The sequence below is a fragment of the Entelurus aequoreus genome, linkage group LG28 (genome assembly GCF_033978785.1).
Source record: "Entelurus aequoreus isolate RoL-2023_Sb linkage group LG28, RoL_Eaeq_v1.1, whole genome shotgun sequence".
Taxonomy (NCBI): Eukaryota; Metazoa; Chordata; class Actinopteri; order Syngnathiformes; family Syngnathidae; genus Entelurus; species Entelurus aequoreus.
Window position 1 is genome coordinate 16,184,899 of NC_084758.1, and position 18,579 is coordinate 16,203,477.

General features: G+C 37.3%; 1 protein-coding gene across 4 annotated transcripts in view; it reads left to right on the forward strand.

The window, feature by feature from the left end:
• The first annotated feature begins 474 nt into the window (after nt 1-474).
• The window catches only part of LOC133645174 (oocyte zinc finger protein XlCOF20-like), a 31,054-nt gene continuing 12,949 nt past the window's right edge, over nt 475-18,579 (forward strand). Inside the window, exons 1-2 of one of the 4 annotated variants that reach the window (XR_009824922.1) lie at nt 475-948; nt 17,351-17,569. Coding sequence is in view for 2 of the 4 variants with exons in the window: in XM_062040026.1 (XP_061896010.1) it covers nt 828-948 (121 nt within the window). In the remaining 2 variants the exon portion in view is untranslated. The remainder of the gene's footprint in view (nt 949-17,350; nt 17,570-18,579) is intronic. The other 3 variants (XR_009824921.1, XM_062040026.1, XM_062040025.1) reach the window with 3 other exon arrangements.

Here is an 18,579-nt window from a genome sequence, read left to right on the forward strand (position 1 = left end):
GAATTTAGGGATTTCACCATCTACGGTCCGTAATATCATCAAAGGGTTCAGAGAAGAAATACTTGAATTTCAGTGAATTCTACCTATAAATATACCCCCCCCCCTCCCCCATCTCCTGAATTCGGAGGTATCAAGGTTGGCAAGTATGGTGGTGTGATTAGTGATTAAGACACCTGATTCTGATCATTTGGACGGGTGGCCAAATATGTTTTGGCAGTATAGTGTACATACAGAAGACATTTTTTGGAAAACAGCACAAATGTCAATATTATATAAATATAGAAATATTTAAGGACACAATTGTATTTTTTTTCTCGCATTTATTATTAATTGCACTGAGCAAGCAAAAAATAAGATTTAAGATAAGAAAGATCTTGATGATTGTCAAAGCTGCAGCCAAATCCTAACCTGAATTATTGTGACAAATGTATATATTTTTTGAAAAGGCCCGTGCTATATACTACAGTACAGTAGGGGGCCGTACTCGCCTTTAAAGTCATGACTGCAACCCGCCAGTAAACCGGAACAAGAAAAAGAAGACGACCGAAACATTAGATACTTGGGAACACGCCGACACAACATAGCCGCGAGGGCTTTTAAATGTGTAATTCCTCAACGTCTACCGTTATTTGTCTGACGTATGGAAAAACTACACGTTATTTATTATTAATTTCAGCATAACCTCGATTCGTCTCAGTGAACTTTGAAGCTTCTCGGGCTAGCTTAGCTTGCTACTTAGCTTAGCTCGTTAGCCGCTAACAAAGAGGCAAGGAAGGGTTTAACACATCGCCGAGCAGACATCAAATGTGAGTGCAAAGTGTTTGAAAATGTGCGAAATTACGATAGCCGAGTATAAGGAGGAGCTTTCTCCAAAAGAGGAGACCGAGCGACAACATCAACTATTGGACGCTGTTTTCAAGAAACCGGAAGTCGTGTTACACGGAACAGGTTTGTTTACTTCTTACTTTCGCGTGTTTGCTAACTTTATATGTTCCTATTGTAGTGGATTGTCCGAAGCTTAAACAGGCAACAAAAGTAGTTTAGTACAACAAATTTATTTACCCATTATCAGAAGTGCAGGTTGAATTAAGTTTTCCGTGCAAGCAGACACAATGTACTCCAGAGCACACAAGACACACACAAGCCAAAATCACCCCCGAGTTCCGGTCTTCTCCCATTTTTTATATGTCTGTTGTGCGTCATCGTTCCTTATCAAATGCGTCAATGTCCTGTTTTGCTTTTCCTATCTGTTCCATAACAACTCGAATTCTGTAGACAGTCAACACATTCCATAGACAGGTTGGCACGACTTAATATTCACTTTTGTCCCACAACTGGTCCATTCAATGGCACAAAAATACAAGAGTATTGAAAATGAGCGGACATTCTTAAAAGACAAGAAATATAGGTCAAAAGGTCAGAAATTCTACTACATACCCGCCTTCCAGGGTCTTAAGACCCTGGACCAAAACAATTTCTGATATAGACCACTAACTTAAATCTCTACCGCAGATAGAGGCAAAAACCTCAATGTTTTTATACGAGGCAAAAATTCCGTCTATGACCCTCCTTCAGAGCGATCGCTGTTACCAGCCTGCAGTAAAACCATCTCACAGAACACAATTAGTGGCCTACCCTTTGATTTAGTAAAGGAATAACAAATACTTTGATCATGAACATCATTGAACATAAATAGATGAATGTATATAGACTTATGACTGTAAGACATTTGCAAAAATATTTTTCCCGGCATTTGCAATGAATGTAGTTACCAATATTGTTAATTATCAATTGATTTTGAACACACAACTGAATTTCGTATGAGTCCATGTTCGATTAGTGCTCGTATAGATGGCTCGGTGGTGCCTCAGGCTGGTGGCCTGCCGACACCTCGTTGGGCTTTTGGCTGCCCTGGTGAAGAAAGAGATCCACTCAAACAGTCTGTCTCTGTCTCTTCTTGGGGTGTGGTTCAGTCCATTGGGCAGACTGTTCAGTGGCATGTGCGTGCTGGCCGAAATTGGGGAAAACTCAGGTAGAGTTGGAGCTGTGGGGGCTTTGGGGAAGGCTGGGGCAGAGTATGGGGCGTGGGGCTTTGGTCCAGGCCCTCGGCTTGCTTCAGGCCTCCTCGCTGCTTCGGCACTCCCGACACTTCTTTCCACAGCTGCTGGAGTCCCGGTGGACCCATTGGCTGGCAACCTTAGTTGTTCTCGTCATCGCTGGCAAGGTGTTGTCTCTCCTCTCGGTTCCTTCCAGTCAGGTATCGGGTGTTGGTCCTGGATCGGCTTTGACCGTGCCCCTCTTAGCGAGTGCAAGGGAATCTGGAGTGGCTGCTTTCATCCTCATATCTGCACAGAGGAACTGGCACACAAATTCTACATTTTGCAAACTTACCATTTTGGTCTCCTGGTCTTTCCACCTTCCTAGGAAGCTGCTGGTCCTGAGAAGTGCTGATCTTGTGACTGAAGATGATAACCTGTTTTCTTAAAATAGGTGCCGTTGTTTGACCTAATCTTTTTGGGGAAACCATGTCGGGATATTAGATCATTCACAAAACATTTAATTACTGAATTGGCACCCTCCTTTGAGGTTGGGGTTGCTTTCGCCAACCACTGCAATTGTCAATCTAAATCATTACGTTCCTTTATTCTTGTACCGGATTGATCATATCGATTAAATAAAACCTCAACACGCTCAAACTTGACCCAATCCAAACTCACCTCCCCCCTCTGTCCCTCTCACAGGGACAGTGTTAGTCGTAGTAATAGTAATAGTAGTAGTACTAGTAGTATTAGTAGTTTCAGAAACATCCAAGAAAAAGAAAAGACAGCTGATAGTCAAGTGCAGCAAGAACAGAGGCGGAGGACAGGTCATGTTTGAGGTCACTGTTCGCTTTTGCAATAGTACTTTGATATTTTACAACACCTAGTGAATTATTGTGGCCACAATAATTCACTAAATAGTTGTATTTAATTTAGTCTATCTATGATGGGACAATGCACAGAAACATTAAGTTCAGAAACAGATATGTTCTGTACTAGATTATATCTAAATAGCTACTTTCCATCTGTAGTCCCTGGCTACCTAAATTAAAAGGATCCACAAATCAAGCAATAAAATTATGACACTAATTAATCATAATAAATATATACATTCATAATAATCAATAATTAATCAAAAATAATCATACTGTAGCATGTATTCAATTATAAGAAAAGTCACCAAATGCCCCTTCATGGACACATACTTACCATACAATACAACCACACCTTATTGACATCATCACACAAAGACAATACATGCTCTTGTTCACATCTGTCATCATTCGTAAAAACAACCAAGATTTTAACAGCCATACCTCACAATTTACAACAAAAATGCTCTCATGGATAAATATAATACTCATTAAATTGATGTGTCAACATAATGCCCATCTTAGTGACCGTGTGAGCAGCCTTGATTGCTCCAAAGCCACTTTTTAATTTCAAATTTTCTATTCCTTTTGTTATAACGTGGAGAAGGCTAATTGGTCTGTACATGTTCTGGTCTTCTTTATTTCCTGCTTTATGGATTTAATCATAGTAGCAGTTTCTCGACGTGGTAGGGAAAGTGTTTTCCGTTATTGATTTATTTATCAATCGTTGTTATACGAGCAATAATACAATCCTTATATGTTTTTAGGAAGATAGTGTCCAACCCGTATATATATCTCTAGATCGTGAGTCTGATAATGCAGTGAAGATTTTGTTTAACTTTGTTTCATTTGTTACTTCTAAAATGAGTCCATCCTGAATAAATGACAATTATTTGCACTGATTTTGAGGGATTTTTATTCAGGGTTTGTACAGACTGGATGAAATGTTCATTAAAATTATTACTTATGTCCAGACTGTCTGCGATAGTAGCGCCATTGATATTTAATGTTATAGTGTTGTTTCTTGTTTGCTCTCTTCCCGTAAGTTTGTATCTGGTTTTCCATAACTCTCTATTGTTCCCTTTTGCAGCTTTGATTAATTCTAAATGAAAGTCAGCCTTAGACTTCCGCATAAACATTGTTACCTTGTTCCTCCAAACTTTTAAAACATACGATCTGTATTTAGACCTGTTATAATTGCTCTTTTGAGAGCTGAGTCCTCATGTCTTTATTAGAATCCAATGGTATTTTTATTTTAACACTCTTCTTTCTGGTTTTGTATTCGTGTATTTACAGATGTTCTCTTTAATTTTTGTCATCCAATTGTAATTCTAGTAGGGCTGCTTTCATTTGTATCATATAGAAGCCGTTTATAATATCCTTAAGTTTCTTTCTACGCGTCTTATTTAACCAGTCCAGATTAACGTCCTCCATGACGTTACTTCTGTCATACTATGCTGTTTGAGGATGTCTGAAAATGAATCAAGAAAAATATCTTTAGCTGTGGTCGGTCGGTATACTACAATTACCTTGAAATACATTTCTGAGGAAAATGTGATTTTAATTTCAACATACTCAAATTGATCTACTTTTAATGTTTTCCCTTTCATAAATCATAATTCCTCCCCCCTTTGTCACTCGATCTGTCTTTTCTGTAATCTTGTACCCCGGGACATTAATTAGAACGTAAAGGTGTTGTGGGTTTTAACCATGTCTCTGATAGACAAGGTAATCCGGATTAGAGTCTGACAGTAACTGCAGTATTTGTTCAGTATGTTTCCTGTGGTAGAAAGTTTAATAATGCGGACACGTTTGTTACTGATTACTTTCTACAGACTTCTGTCTCTCTGCGACTTTGTGTATGTAATAAGCAACTATAAATATTTGAGATGCTTAAATTTTGTTTTAGCTCAGCTGTTGTGTAGCTGCTAGCTCTTTGTAGCCTACAGCAGGAATGTCCAAATTGCAACCAATAGCTTTGTTTTTAACAGACAACCGAAATAATTGAAAATGTGGTATTAGCGTATCGGTTCAATCAGCTGCAGCTACGCCCTGTTTTATCATTTGACCTACATTTTTGGTTTCGTAGGCAGGACAGAGGGAACAATGTGGGTCATTAGTTGTCCATCTTATACCATTCTAATTGTTGTAAGGATAGTTCACATGAGCGGCCATACCTTGAGTCCCACCATATATAAGAGTCAAAAGGCTCCTATTATGAGTCGTCCAATTGGTGATCATACACTTTGGCGGTTTGGGTGGCAGGACACACGGACGCACCTCAGTCAGCCAGTGCTAGGACAGTTGGAGCAGTCCCCGTCTTCCATTCGTTCCTGGGAGGCGTCCCTATTAGTTGTCAGCTGATGTCGTGCTGTCAGGCAACATCAGGAAGTTCCTTCTGTGCAGTATTGAATTGTCAGGGCACAGTTCGTAAGCAGGTCATTACAAGGTGTGTGCAGGTTGACCACAAAGGAATGCTTCAAAGATTGTGTTGAACATTGTCCGTTGACACTTATGTCCAGCAGGGGTCTGTTTGTATCCTGCTGTTCGTCCTGCTGTCACACCTGTATTTTTTGTGAGCATGTTCTGGCTACACCTTGGAGCTTGTCTTGTTCAGAGAAGTTGGCAGTCCCCCGGCTGCACATCCTTTCCACCCTCGCTTGACCTAGCACAACCGTGGCTATCACCCAAGTCCGTCTGTATGGTTTTACGTTTTGTTGAGGTTTTTTCCTCCAGAATTTGGAACTCAAAACATGTACACCCATCGTTTTCATATCCTCTCGGTTAGTTCAATTTTGCATATCACGTTTTAAAATTACAGTCTTAACTATCCCATTAATTGCTAATCAAAAACCTTAATTCAAAGATTATACGTACTACTTCATGTGTATTTAAGTACCCTTTTAATTCACTTAAAGATTATGTATAAGTTAATTTAAACTATCATTTGTCTATCAGTAGGCGCGAGCAAGCTGTCATGCTTGCACTCTGACCTCCCGCTGTGCGTGATACTCTCCAAAACAAAGGAATGTTTTTATTCACGTTTCTCCTTATCTTTCAGCTAAATCTTTTAATCTTTTAATCTTTTAACTTTTAACGTCCGCACTGTGTTTATTTGTATTGTCTGCATTTTAATTTTGCTTTTATTTTCTTTCTTTTCTCTTTGTTGCATGAAAAACGGCGCACAAACATATCCTTGCCTTGCCCGTCTCCGACTGGTTATCCAACTTGGTCATAACAAACACACAAGGCCATGCTCTAAGCGCCATGCCTAATCACACTTCTCCTCTTTTTTATTTTTTATTTTTAACTTTACATATCGGCTCTTATTCTAATTATTAATGTAGGCTGTTTTTTGTAATTATTGTTCAACACTATTCACAGCAAAACAGTTGTAAAGTTATAGTTATTCGCATTATACTCTCAAAATCTGTAGCTAACTGAAAGCTGTTGAGATTTGGTTTGCCTCCTTTATCTCAGTGGCCTAGTGGTTAGAGTGTCCGCCCTGAGATCGGCAGGTCGCAAGCCCAAAACCCCGGTCGAGTCATACCAAAGACCACAAAAAACTTGGGAGCCAAATCACCAAACATGATTCCCGGGCGCATGGTATGGTGTACTGCAATGTCTAAATAAAACTATAAATTATTCCAAACTAAAATGTCAGACTGCACTTTAAAGTTACTTTTATTAAATTAATTTCCAAACTAACCACCACCACAGCAGACATCTTCCTCAATCCTATCCCAATACTCCCATAAATTAGAAAGGTGTTTCACAACAGTGGTTAAGTAGTTATTTTAAGTATTAGATCTCAATATGTAGAAATTAATAAGACTAAATTTGCCCTAGTGCGTGAATGTTGTCTGTCTATCTATCTGTGTTGGCCCTGTGATGAGGTGGCGACCTGTCCAGGGTGCAAAGTCAAATTGTGAAACAAAAATTAAAGTTGAATCAAGTGGAAATTGACAGAGTATATGAACTACATTCTTGAGAATAATAATTGATCATTAATATGTTGGAAGCCACATATTGAACATATTAAAGAAAAATATCCAAATCCATTGCTATTCGGTATAAAGTTAAACACATGCTGAATAAGCAATGTCTGCACATGTTATTTTATTCATTTATTTTTCCATATGTAATATTGTTTTGAAGTTTGGGGAAATGTTTATAGAATAAATATAGACCCAATACTTAAACTTAAAAGGCTCATTTCAATATTACACAAAGCATTATTGTTATGATCATATCAATCCATTTTTTAAGTCATAATGTGTTAAATGTTCAGATAATTTAATTTTAAAACAATTGCAATTATGTTTCCGAGTAAAGAACAACAGCCTTCCAGTTTGTATTCTTAGCTTGTTTACATTATGAGGAGAAAACTATCATTTAAGGCGGGTATCGATTTTTGAAATAGGTCAAGTAAAATAAAATAAAAACACAAATGTATTTCAGTTTTAGGAGTTAAATGGTGTACCATCCTCAGTGATGAGCTGAACACATGTCGTTTTTTGTTATGGTTTAAGAGACCCTTGAAAAGTAAAGTTTTTTAACATTATAAAATATAGTAACAATTACTTTCATCTTTTAACGTTGATGTTCCAGGTAATTTAATGTTCAGTAATTGTATATCATAGGCCAATATAAGCTTTGGCTTCCGCCTATTCTTTTTTCGGTCATTCTTTTTTCTTTTCTTTTCTGTGTGTAAATGTGTATGATTGGTAATATGTCTAATTTACTGTTAAACTGCTCACACAAATTGGTTGATGGTTGATTACACTACCAAAATAAACTTATTTCATCTATTCATTCATTATCTATCGCACTCATAGTTTTATTCCATTTTGCATGTAATTATTCCTATTGATTTCTTCCCATTTCACTCAAGCAACTAAACAAACAACTAAACAAACTTGCAGCTAACCACAATCAACAGCATACTATTTACGAATCCAAAATAATCAGTCTTATAAAATAATTTTAGCTTTAGATATGATTTAGGGCAGTGGTTTTTAACCTTTTTTTCCAGTAAATTAAAGAAATAAAATACAGCATAATGTCATTATTTTCTGATTTATTAAATTGTATAACAGTGCACCATATTGCTCATTTGTTGTAGTCTTACTGGACTTATTTGGACAATCAAAAAATAAGAATAACTAAAACGTTTTAAAAATTAAATAGTGATTAAATTATAATAAAGATTTCTATACATATAATCAATCATCAACCTTCTTTGGATATTGCAATAGAGATCCATATGGGCTCGTGAACTTAATTCTAAATATTTATTTTGTTGAAGAATTATTCTTCTATAATTATATTTATAAAGGATTTTGAATTGTCGCTATTTTAAAATATTTAAAATCTCAGGTACCCCTTGGCATACCTTCAAGTACCTCCCTTTTTTGTCCGAGCGGAAACACCATACCCTCCTTTGAGAACTACTGGTTTAGCCTATAAAAAATCCTTTGTCTCATACATCATTACACTGTACAACTCCTCTTTGGGGGGCTAGGATGACAGGGAATGCAAAACAATAACAGTGCAATACTTTTTTATATCATGGTCGTTAATGCCTAGTTTCTCTTTTAATAGAATCTATTTTGTTTCCATTTATACCCTTATTAGTTACTGTTTACTTTTTAGTTCTTCTTCCAAAGGGAACTCTCCTGAAGGAATCAATAACGTTTTATCTGTCTATCTATCTATCTATTACTAACCCGAGCACAATTCATGACGTCATGCTCATCTTGCAGACAGTTATTTCCATTTAGTTTTATTCTCTATTTGTAATTCTACATGCACCAATGTCACATAAAAATTTGCTTTCTTTGTTATTTATTTACATTATTATTTCTGGTTTACTTGCTGTCTGTTTACTTAAGTTCTCATATTTTGGTCTGTCTTCCTTCTGATTAGAATTTGTTTAACGCTTCTCTACGTTTTGTTTTGACAATGGCGCTGAGTGGCTCTTATCTGTACTTCTTCAGACTCTATGTTTCACAGATGCCCTTAGATGTATTAGAATATAAATTTAACTTTTATTTTATTGTGTGTTTATTCCTAAAAAAAATTAAAATGTCAATGTATAATCAATTTATCTTTCTCAAATTTAAATTCAATATTATTAATTTATTTGTTGTATAACTATTAATTCAAAGTTACAATGTGTCCTAATCTATGATGTTTGTGCGTGTGTGTTTGACTCAACTTCCACACAGAAACTGGATGGATCAGATAAGCAACAAGGCTGTACCAAAAAAAAGTATACTAGACATATAAATGAATGATGAATTAAACAATGTTTCAATGTCCCACAATCCGTATTTATTGATTGATATTTAAACGTGTAATTTTCCATATATCTATTATTTTACTGGACTTAGCAAGCACCTACTACTAGCACACTCTACAGACCGAGAATAACTGTTCAACCACACTTAGTAATGCCAAGCTAGATGCTAACTTAGCCTTACCATGCCTCAGTAAGCAAACTTTTGCTAACACAATGCTAACCTAGCTCAATGCTATCCTAGCTCAATGCTAACCTAGCTCAATGCTATGCTAACACAATGCTAACCTAGCTCAATGCTATCAGTGTCACTCCTCTTCGAACCAATGCCTCACGCAGCTGTCACTCACACAGCCTCGTCACACGCACACACTCTTATCTCAAAATGTCTCCCAGCTGAGACTATATGCGTCACACAGTCACTCACACACAGAGAATTTACCAGCACAGTTAAAAGTAAATGCAATAGACAACTAATTTTCTCATCCAGAAGCACAGCTGTATCATATCAGAACCTTAATAATAAGAACAACATTTATCATTCACTCTTAGATGGACAAATAGTCAAGTTTAAGGAGGGTAATCTGGGCTTCCCTGCTTAGGCTGCTGCCCCCGCGATCCAACCTCCGAGAGCGGAATAAGATAATTAAATGGATAAATCATTCACTCATATGTTTTCTGTACATAAACTTTGTCTACTTTCTCACACGCACACACATTTTAGACAATTTCCAGACTTTTACAGATAGCGGGGCTGTGAAAAAAGCGTGAGGGGAGGTTGCAAGAGGGGGGGGGGGGAAAGCAAGGGGGGGATTAAACCAGACAAGAAACCAGGTGCTACACAAAAGTTATTAAAATACGCAGATATATATATATAAATTTAAAAAACACACACATTTTTATCCCACAAACCACTCCCCCCTGGTCCGGACCAATATAAACAACTAATGCACGCGTGCTTTTGTGGAATCGGCCGTCTCATATCACCAAACCCCAGGTCCCATCATTACTCATACAACGGCGATTAACCCGTTCCAGCGGAGCAGCTCCTGGTTTTACTCCCTGACCAATACACGGCAACAGCATAAAAGCACCATAGAGTCACTGATAATCACCCAATGCTCTACAGTCATCATGTTTTGGTCAGTTCCATACAGTTTCACCAAAGTTTCACCAAAGCTCCACCAAAGCTCTACCATATGCAGCCCGATCAATATCCATCTATACTGCAGCCAATTAAACAGAACGTCGTGACAAATACAGCTCAGTTGATCTCCTTTACCGGAGTCACCAAACGGTCACCCAAAATGAGGCTTTTCCACCGCTGCAGTTTCCACATAGAGAGATATGTCGCACATTCATAGACTTCATAAATTTGTATGGGCCAAATGTCACATCAGTTAGCAAAACCCTGCCTTAAATTTAGCTGTATCCAACTCTGGCTAATTCTGATGCACTTGCAGAAAGAAGCATCCTCTGCCAGCAACGACAGAGGATGAAGAGGTTAAGAGAAATTTTTCGTCTCACATAGTCTATGCTTCTACACTCCAAACCACCAAAATTCTATCAACAATCCCCTGATGTTAAAAACAAGAAATCACAAGTTTTCAACAAACACACAGACAAATGATCACATATAAAACAACTCAATCCAACCATAATTTACCCCAGTCCAGGTTGTTTTTGGAGAACCTGACTAAACCTATCTTTTATCAAAATAGATTCAGCAATTAGTCTTATCGATCTGGCTCTCTCCAGGCAGAAAATGTTTACACTTTAAGCAAAACGCTTACCTTGTATTAGATGCGCGCGTGCAGCACACTGTCTGCCTGACAGAGAGAGCGAGAGCGGCTGTCGACCTGTAGCTTCTAAACCATCCTGTTCGTGACGCCAATTTGTGTAGTGGATTGTCCGAAGCTTAAACAGGCAACAAAAGTAGTTTAGTACAACAAATTTATTTACCCATTATCAGAAGTGCAGGTTGAATTAAGTTTTCCGTGCAAGCAGACACAATGTACTCCAGAGCACACAAGACACACACAAGCCAAAATCACCCCCGAGTTCCGGTCTTCTCCCATTTTTTATATGTCTGTTGTGCGTCATCGTTCCTTATCAAATGCGTCAATGTCCTGTTTTGCTTTTCCTATCTGTTCCATAACAACTCGAATTCTGTAGACAGTCAACACATTCCATAGACAGGTTGGCACGACTTAATATTCACTTTTGTCCCACAACTGGTCCATTCAATGGCACAAAAATACAAGAGTATTGAAAATGAGCGGACATTCTTAAAAGACAAGAAATATAGGTCAAAAGGTCAGAAATTCTACTACACTATTTACACTATTTCTAAATTATTTGACTTGTAGGGATGATGCAATGCTTTATTATATTGTTCATGAAAACGAGACAGTTTCAGACACACTGTGTATCAACAAGTTTACACTAAACTCAGTCACCGAATATACAAACCCCGTTTCCATATGAGTTGGGAAATTGTGTTAGATGAAAATATAAACGGAATACAATGATTTGCAAATAAATTTCAACCCATATTCAGTTGAATATGCTACAAAGACAACATATTTGATGTTCAAACTGATAAAACATTTTTTTTGTGCAAATAATCATTAACTTTAGAATTTGATGCCAGCAACACGTGACAAAGAAGTTGGGAAAGGTGGCAATAAATACTGATAAAGTTGAGGAATGCTCATCAAACACTTATTTGGTTAGGTTAGCTTCTGTTTTTTTAGCTCCGCCAAGCGGAATATTATTAATCGTGTATTTACATGTTCATGGTTTAATAGTATTATTGGTCTTCTGTCTATCCATCCAGTCAGGTTTTTTTTAAATTTAGTTTCTATCTGCATTTGAGACTGCTGCTATCAAGTTGGCTACGTAGCTAGGTTAGCTTCTATTTTTTTTAGCTTCGCAAAGCTGAATTATTAATCGTGTATTTACATGTTCAGTCACTGTGAATGTCCATTTCGCGTTCTCGACTCTCATTTTCAAGAGGATATAGTATCTAAAATGGTTTAAAATACAAATCTGTGATACACAATAGAAAAAGAAGAGAGTGTGGAATCCAATGAGCCAGCTTGTACCTAAGTTACGGTCAGAGCGAAAAAAGATACGTCCATCACTGCCTTTCAAGTCCTTCACTGTAACGTTCCTCATCTACGAATCTTTCATCCTCGCTCAAATTAATGGTGTAATCGTCACTTTCTCGGTCAGAATCTCTCTCACTCCATTGTAAACAACGGGAATTGTGAGCAGCACTACCGCTTGTGACGTCACGCTACTTCCGGTACAGGCAAGGCTTTTTTTATCAGCGAGCAAAAGTTGCGAACTTTATCGTCGATTTTCTCTACTAAATCCTTTCAGCAAAAATATGGCAATATCGCGAAATGATCAAGTATGACACATAGAAGGGATCTGCTATTCCCGTTTAAATAAAGCAATTTTATTTCAGTAGGCCTTTAACAAACCATATTTACTCCTCAAAAGTTTCTCACAATCATACACACTGTCAGTTTGAAGTAAACACACTTTACTTATGATGAGTCACGGCTGCGTTTTATCAACAGTCCTAGTGATCCCATAATCTACAGGCCAAAATTAATTTGATTAAACAAAACCAAAACCAGTGAAGTTGGCACGTTGTTATAAAAACAAAATACAATGATTTGCAAATCCTTTTCAACGTTTATTCAATTGAATAGACTGAAAAGACAAGATATTTAACGTTCAAACTGGAAAACTTTATTTTTTGCAAATATTAGCTCATTTGGAATTTGATGCCTGCAACATGTTTAAAAAAGCTGGCACAAGTGGCAAAAAAGACTGAGGGAGTTGAGGAATGCTCATCTAACACTTATTTGGAACATCCCACAGGTGAACAGGCAAATTGGGAACAGGTGGGTGCCATGATTGGGTATAAAAGTAGATTCCATGAAATGCTCAGTCATTCACAAACAAGGATGGGGCGAGAGTCACCACTTTGTCAACAAATGCGTTAGCAAATTGTTGAAAAGTTAAGGAAAACACTTTCTCAACCAGCTATTGCAAGGAATTTAGGGATCTCACCATCTACGCTCCGTAATATCATCAAAGGGTTCAGAGAATCTGGAGAAATCACTGCATGTAAGCAGCTAAGCCCGTGACCTTCGATCCGTCAGGCTGTACTGCATCAATAAGCGACATCAGTGTGTAAAGGATATCACCACATGGGCTCAGGAACACTTCAGAAAACTACTGTCAGTAACTACAGTTGGTCGCTACATCTGTAAGTGCAAGTTAAAACTCTCCTATGCAAGGCGAAAACCGTTTATCAACAACACCCAGAAACGCAGTCGGCTTCGCTGGGCTTGAGCTCATCTGAAATGGACTGATACAAAGTGGAAAAGTGTTCTGTGGTCTGACGAGTCCACATTTCAAATTGTTTTTGGAAACTGTGGACGTCGTGTCCTCCGGACCAAAGAGGAAAAGAACCATCCGGATTGTTATAAGCGCAAAGTTGAAAAGCCAGCATCTGTGATGGTATGGGGGTGCAGTGTTTCCCATAAACTGCCAAGATACCTGTGGCGGTGGGGGCATTGCTATGGGCGTGGCTATGGGCGTGGTCACCATGACATCATTGAGTAATTTACATAATTTACTACAATGATTTGATTTTCTCTAAAAAGGCTCAAAAAATGTATACTTACTAATTAATAATAACAGTTTTGTTTTAAACGTCCATCTATCCATCCATCCATCCATCCATTTTACAATATAATTACAGCACGTTATGTACACATTTATATACAGATTTGAACAATAAGTTATTCACTGAAATATATTTATTAATTGTGGTTCTTACAAAAAATATATCTTATAAAATATAAAAGCTAAAATGTCTCAAAGCTCTGCCCCTTTAATTAGAGCATACTAAATAATTTAACTTTAGCCTACTACTACAACCATATTATTTACCAGCAACATAAAGTGAAACAGAGGCAAAGGTGTCCTGCCACAGTCGGTAACAAATAAACAGAAAACAGTAGTGTTGGTAGATAGACACAGAGCTTTATCAAACATCTGATCCACTGAACAAAGAGCTCCAAAAATCTTGAACTTTAGACTGCCATCAGTTTTACTCCCTACACTTAACCATGTGTTTCCTACTGCCTGCAGACTTTGCATCCTATGTTATATACACATGTTGTGTTTCTAATATAAATACATTTAATAAAGTCAAATACAAATAAGGCAACAAGAGAAGTATCCTACACTTCTCTTTTGTAAAGTAAATCTGAACAGCCGATATGGGCATCTACATCAACTATATGATATGCCTGAGAAGCTGGAGAGGACAAAAACAATATATATATATTTTTAAATTTTTAATATTTGTATTTATTTATTTTTTATTTGTGGCGGACGTAATTCCTTCGTGGCGGGCCGCCACAAATAAGTGAATGTGTGGGAAACACTTAGGTGTATTAGTGCCCAAGACATGGGTAACTTACACATCTGTGAAGGCACCATTAATGCTGAAAGGTACATACAGGTTTTGGAGCAACATATGTTGCCATCCAAGCAATGTTACCATGGACGCCCCTGCTTATTTCAGCAAAACAGTGCCAAGCCACGTGTTACATCAACGTGGCTTCATAGTAAAAGAGTGCGGGTACTAGACTGGCCTGCCTGTAGTCCAGACCTGTCTCCCATTGAAAATGTGTCGCGAATTATGAAGCCTAAAATACCACAACGGAGACCCCCGGACTGTTGAACAACTTAAGCTGTACATCAAGCAAGAATTGGAAAGAATTCCACCTGAGAAGCTTCAAAAATGTGTCTCCTCAGTTCCCAAACGTTTACTGAGTGTTGTTAAAAGGAAAGGCTATGTAACACAGTGGTGAACATGCCCTTTCCCAACTACTTTGGCACGTGTTGCAGCCATGAAATTCTAAGTTGATTATTATTTGCAAAAAAAAATAAAGTTTATGTGTTTGAACATCAAATATCTTATCTTTGTAGTGCATTCAATTGAATATGGGTTGAAAAGGATTTGCAAATCATTGTATTCCGTTTATATTTACATCCAACACAATTTCCCAACTCACATGGAAACGGGGTTTGTATTCAACAATGGGGAAATTATAAGGATGCAGTGCAGTTTTGTAAAAAATCCACAAAAGATAAGGTAAAAACACATGACAATAAAGGACATAGAATAAATTAAAAGTGCACAGAGCTGATGAAAGTGAAAGTAAACAATCATTCGCAATCGTCTTTCAATAACCAAAGTAGTGCCGATACCAATATTTTGTTACCGGTGCCAAAATGTATTTCTGTACTTTTGTAAATAAAGGAAACCACAAAAAATGTCATTATTGGCTTTATTTTAACAAAAAAATCCTACAATACATTAAACATATGTATCTTATTAAAATTTTGTCCTTAAATAAAATAAAATAGTGAATATACCGTATTTTTCGGACTATAAGTCACAGTTTTTTTCATAGTTTGGCCGGGGGTGCGACTTATACTCAGGAGCGACTTATGTGTGAAATTGTTAACACATTACTGTAGAATATCTAATAATATTATTTAGCTCATTCACGTAAGAGACTAGACGTATAAGATTTCATGGGATTTAGCGATTGGGAGTGACTGATTGTTTGGTAAACGTATAGCATGTTCTATATGTTATAGTTATTTGAATGACTCTTACCATAATATGTTACGTTAACATACCAGGCACCTTCTCAGTTGGTTATTTTTGCCTCATATAACGTACACTTATTCAGCCTGTTGTTCACTATTCTTTATTTATTTTAAATTGCCTTTCAAATGTCTATTCTTGGTGTTGGATTTTATCAAATACATTTCCCCAAAAAATGCGACTCATACTCCAGTGCAACTTATATATGTTTTTTTTCCCTTCTTTATTATGCATTTTAGGCCGGTGCGACTTATACTCCGGAGCGACTTATACTCCGAAAAATACGGTACTAGACAACTTGTCTTTTAGTAGTAAGTAAACAAACGAAGGCTCCTAATTTGACTGCTGACATATGCAGTAACATATTGTGTCATTTTCCATTCTATTATGTTGTCAAAATTATGAGGGACACGTGGTAGAAAATGAGTTATTAATCTACTTGTTCATTGACTGTTAATATCTGGTTATTTTCTGTTTCAACATGTCCTATCTACACTTCTGTTAAAATGTAATAATCACCTATTCATGTTGTTTGTATGCTTTACATTAGTTTTGTATGATACCACAAATTTGGGTATCAATCCGATACCAAGTAGTTACAGGATCATACATTGGTCATCTTCAAAGTCCTCATGTGTCCAGGGACGTATTTCCTGAGTTTAGAAACATAATATACATTTAAAAAAACAAAAGATGATGTTGTGATGCTAAAAAATATCGATGTAATCATAGTAGTATCGACTAGATACGCTATTGTACTTGGCATCATTACAGTGGATTTTAGGTGTAGATCCACCGATGGCGTTTGTTTATATTGTAGCGTCCCGGAAGAGTTGGTGCTGCAAGTTCTGTGGGGTTTATGTTGTGTTGCGGTGCAAATTATCTCCCGAAATGTGTTTGTCATTGTTGTTTAGTGTGGTTGTACTATATGGCACAGGTTTATGACAGTGTTGGCGTTGTTTATACGGCCGCCCTTAGCGTGACATGTATGGCTGTGGACTAAGTATGCACGTCATTCACAGGTGTGCAGTGTGTTCAAAGTTACGATGATCGTCTTAATAATTATTTATCGGACGTAGCGAAATCTTGACTTGTTTTTGGAAATTATAGGCCTCTTGTAGCACATCCAAAGTAATGAGTATGTGGTTTAGTGTAGCATGTTAAGCTATCATTCGGTTGATACAGGGATGATACTTGAAATCAATGTACTTTACTAGTCGGTACTTTTTAATCATAGTATCGCAGTACTATACTAATACCGGTATACCGTACAACCTTAAACCAAAGAAGTCAACAATTGATTTATTAAAAGAACATAAGCGTGTCGTAGAATGCCTCCAAGTGAAAGTGGGTGCTGTGCTCTAAAGAGGAATTGTTGAAAATGTTCTATGTAAACACCACTTTCAGTTTTTAACACAACACACAGGAAGACAAATGTTCTCATAGTCTGTGTCAGTCAAAAACTACAACCTCAAAGAAGACGAGGAGGAGCCACAGCTTCCCCGGGTCAAAGAGGAAGAGCAGGAACTATGGATAACTGAGGAGGAGGCTGATCTCACCAAGTTTCAACTGACTGTTGTCTCGGTGAAGACTGAAGACCATGAAGACAAACCACCCGAGTCCTCACAGCTTCATCACCGTCCAAGTAAGCAGAACATCCAGATATTATCTAATTCAATGTTTAAAACCCATTAGGTCCACAGTTATGACTAAGGGTGGAGATGCACTTGCCTTTTTAGTTCCATATTCACGTGACGTAAGACGCAGAACGTGAGAATTGCGATTCGAATTCGAATCGATTTTTTCCCACACCCCTAATATATATATATATATATATATATATATATATATATATATATATATATATATATATATATATATATATATATATATTAGGGGTGTAACGGTACGTGTATTTGAATTGAACCGTTTCGGTACGGGGGCTTCGGTTCGGTCCGGAGTTGTACCGAACGAGTTTCCACACGGACATTGAGAAGCGTAACGCACGTTGTGTAAACGATGCACACTGAGGCACGGCATGCTAGCAGATAACGGGCTACGATAGACTGACCATACGTCCTCTTTTCACCGGACATGTCCTCTTTTGCGGAGCTGTCCGGGCGGAGTTTCTAAAATGCCTCAAATGTCCGGCATTTTGAGTTAGGGTTGGGCGTATTTTCAATGTACGTTCATGGTTAAGAAGGGGTTAAAAACAAAACAAATTGTGCATGCAGCAGCATTGGTGAGGGAGGGGCAGAGAGAGAGAGAGAGAGAGAGAGTTATGATAAACGCGCATGCGTCGCCAGGCTCTGCTTTTTATCCATAGATTTATCAGATTACATTTTTTATCATCTATAGCAGGGGTGTCAAAAGTGTGCTGCGGCCCACAGCTAATGTTTTTAAAGGCCCACGGCACATTCTAAAAAATACTATTAAAATAAACAAAAACATAACAAAAGTGAAATAAAAAAGCTTAAAGGTTAAATGTAATTTAGAAAAAGTTGCAATGTTGACTAATAAAACAAAGCTGTTTTTTTTCTTTCAAACTGTCATTGCTCAAAACATAATATTGAATCAAAATCAATGTTATTATGAATTATTGACCTATCCAAGGTTCCGATTACCTCACATCAAATATTCCACTTTGAAAAATAT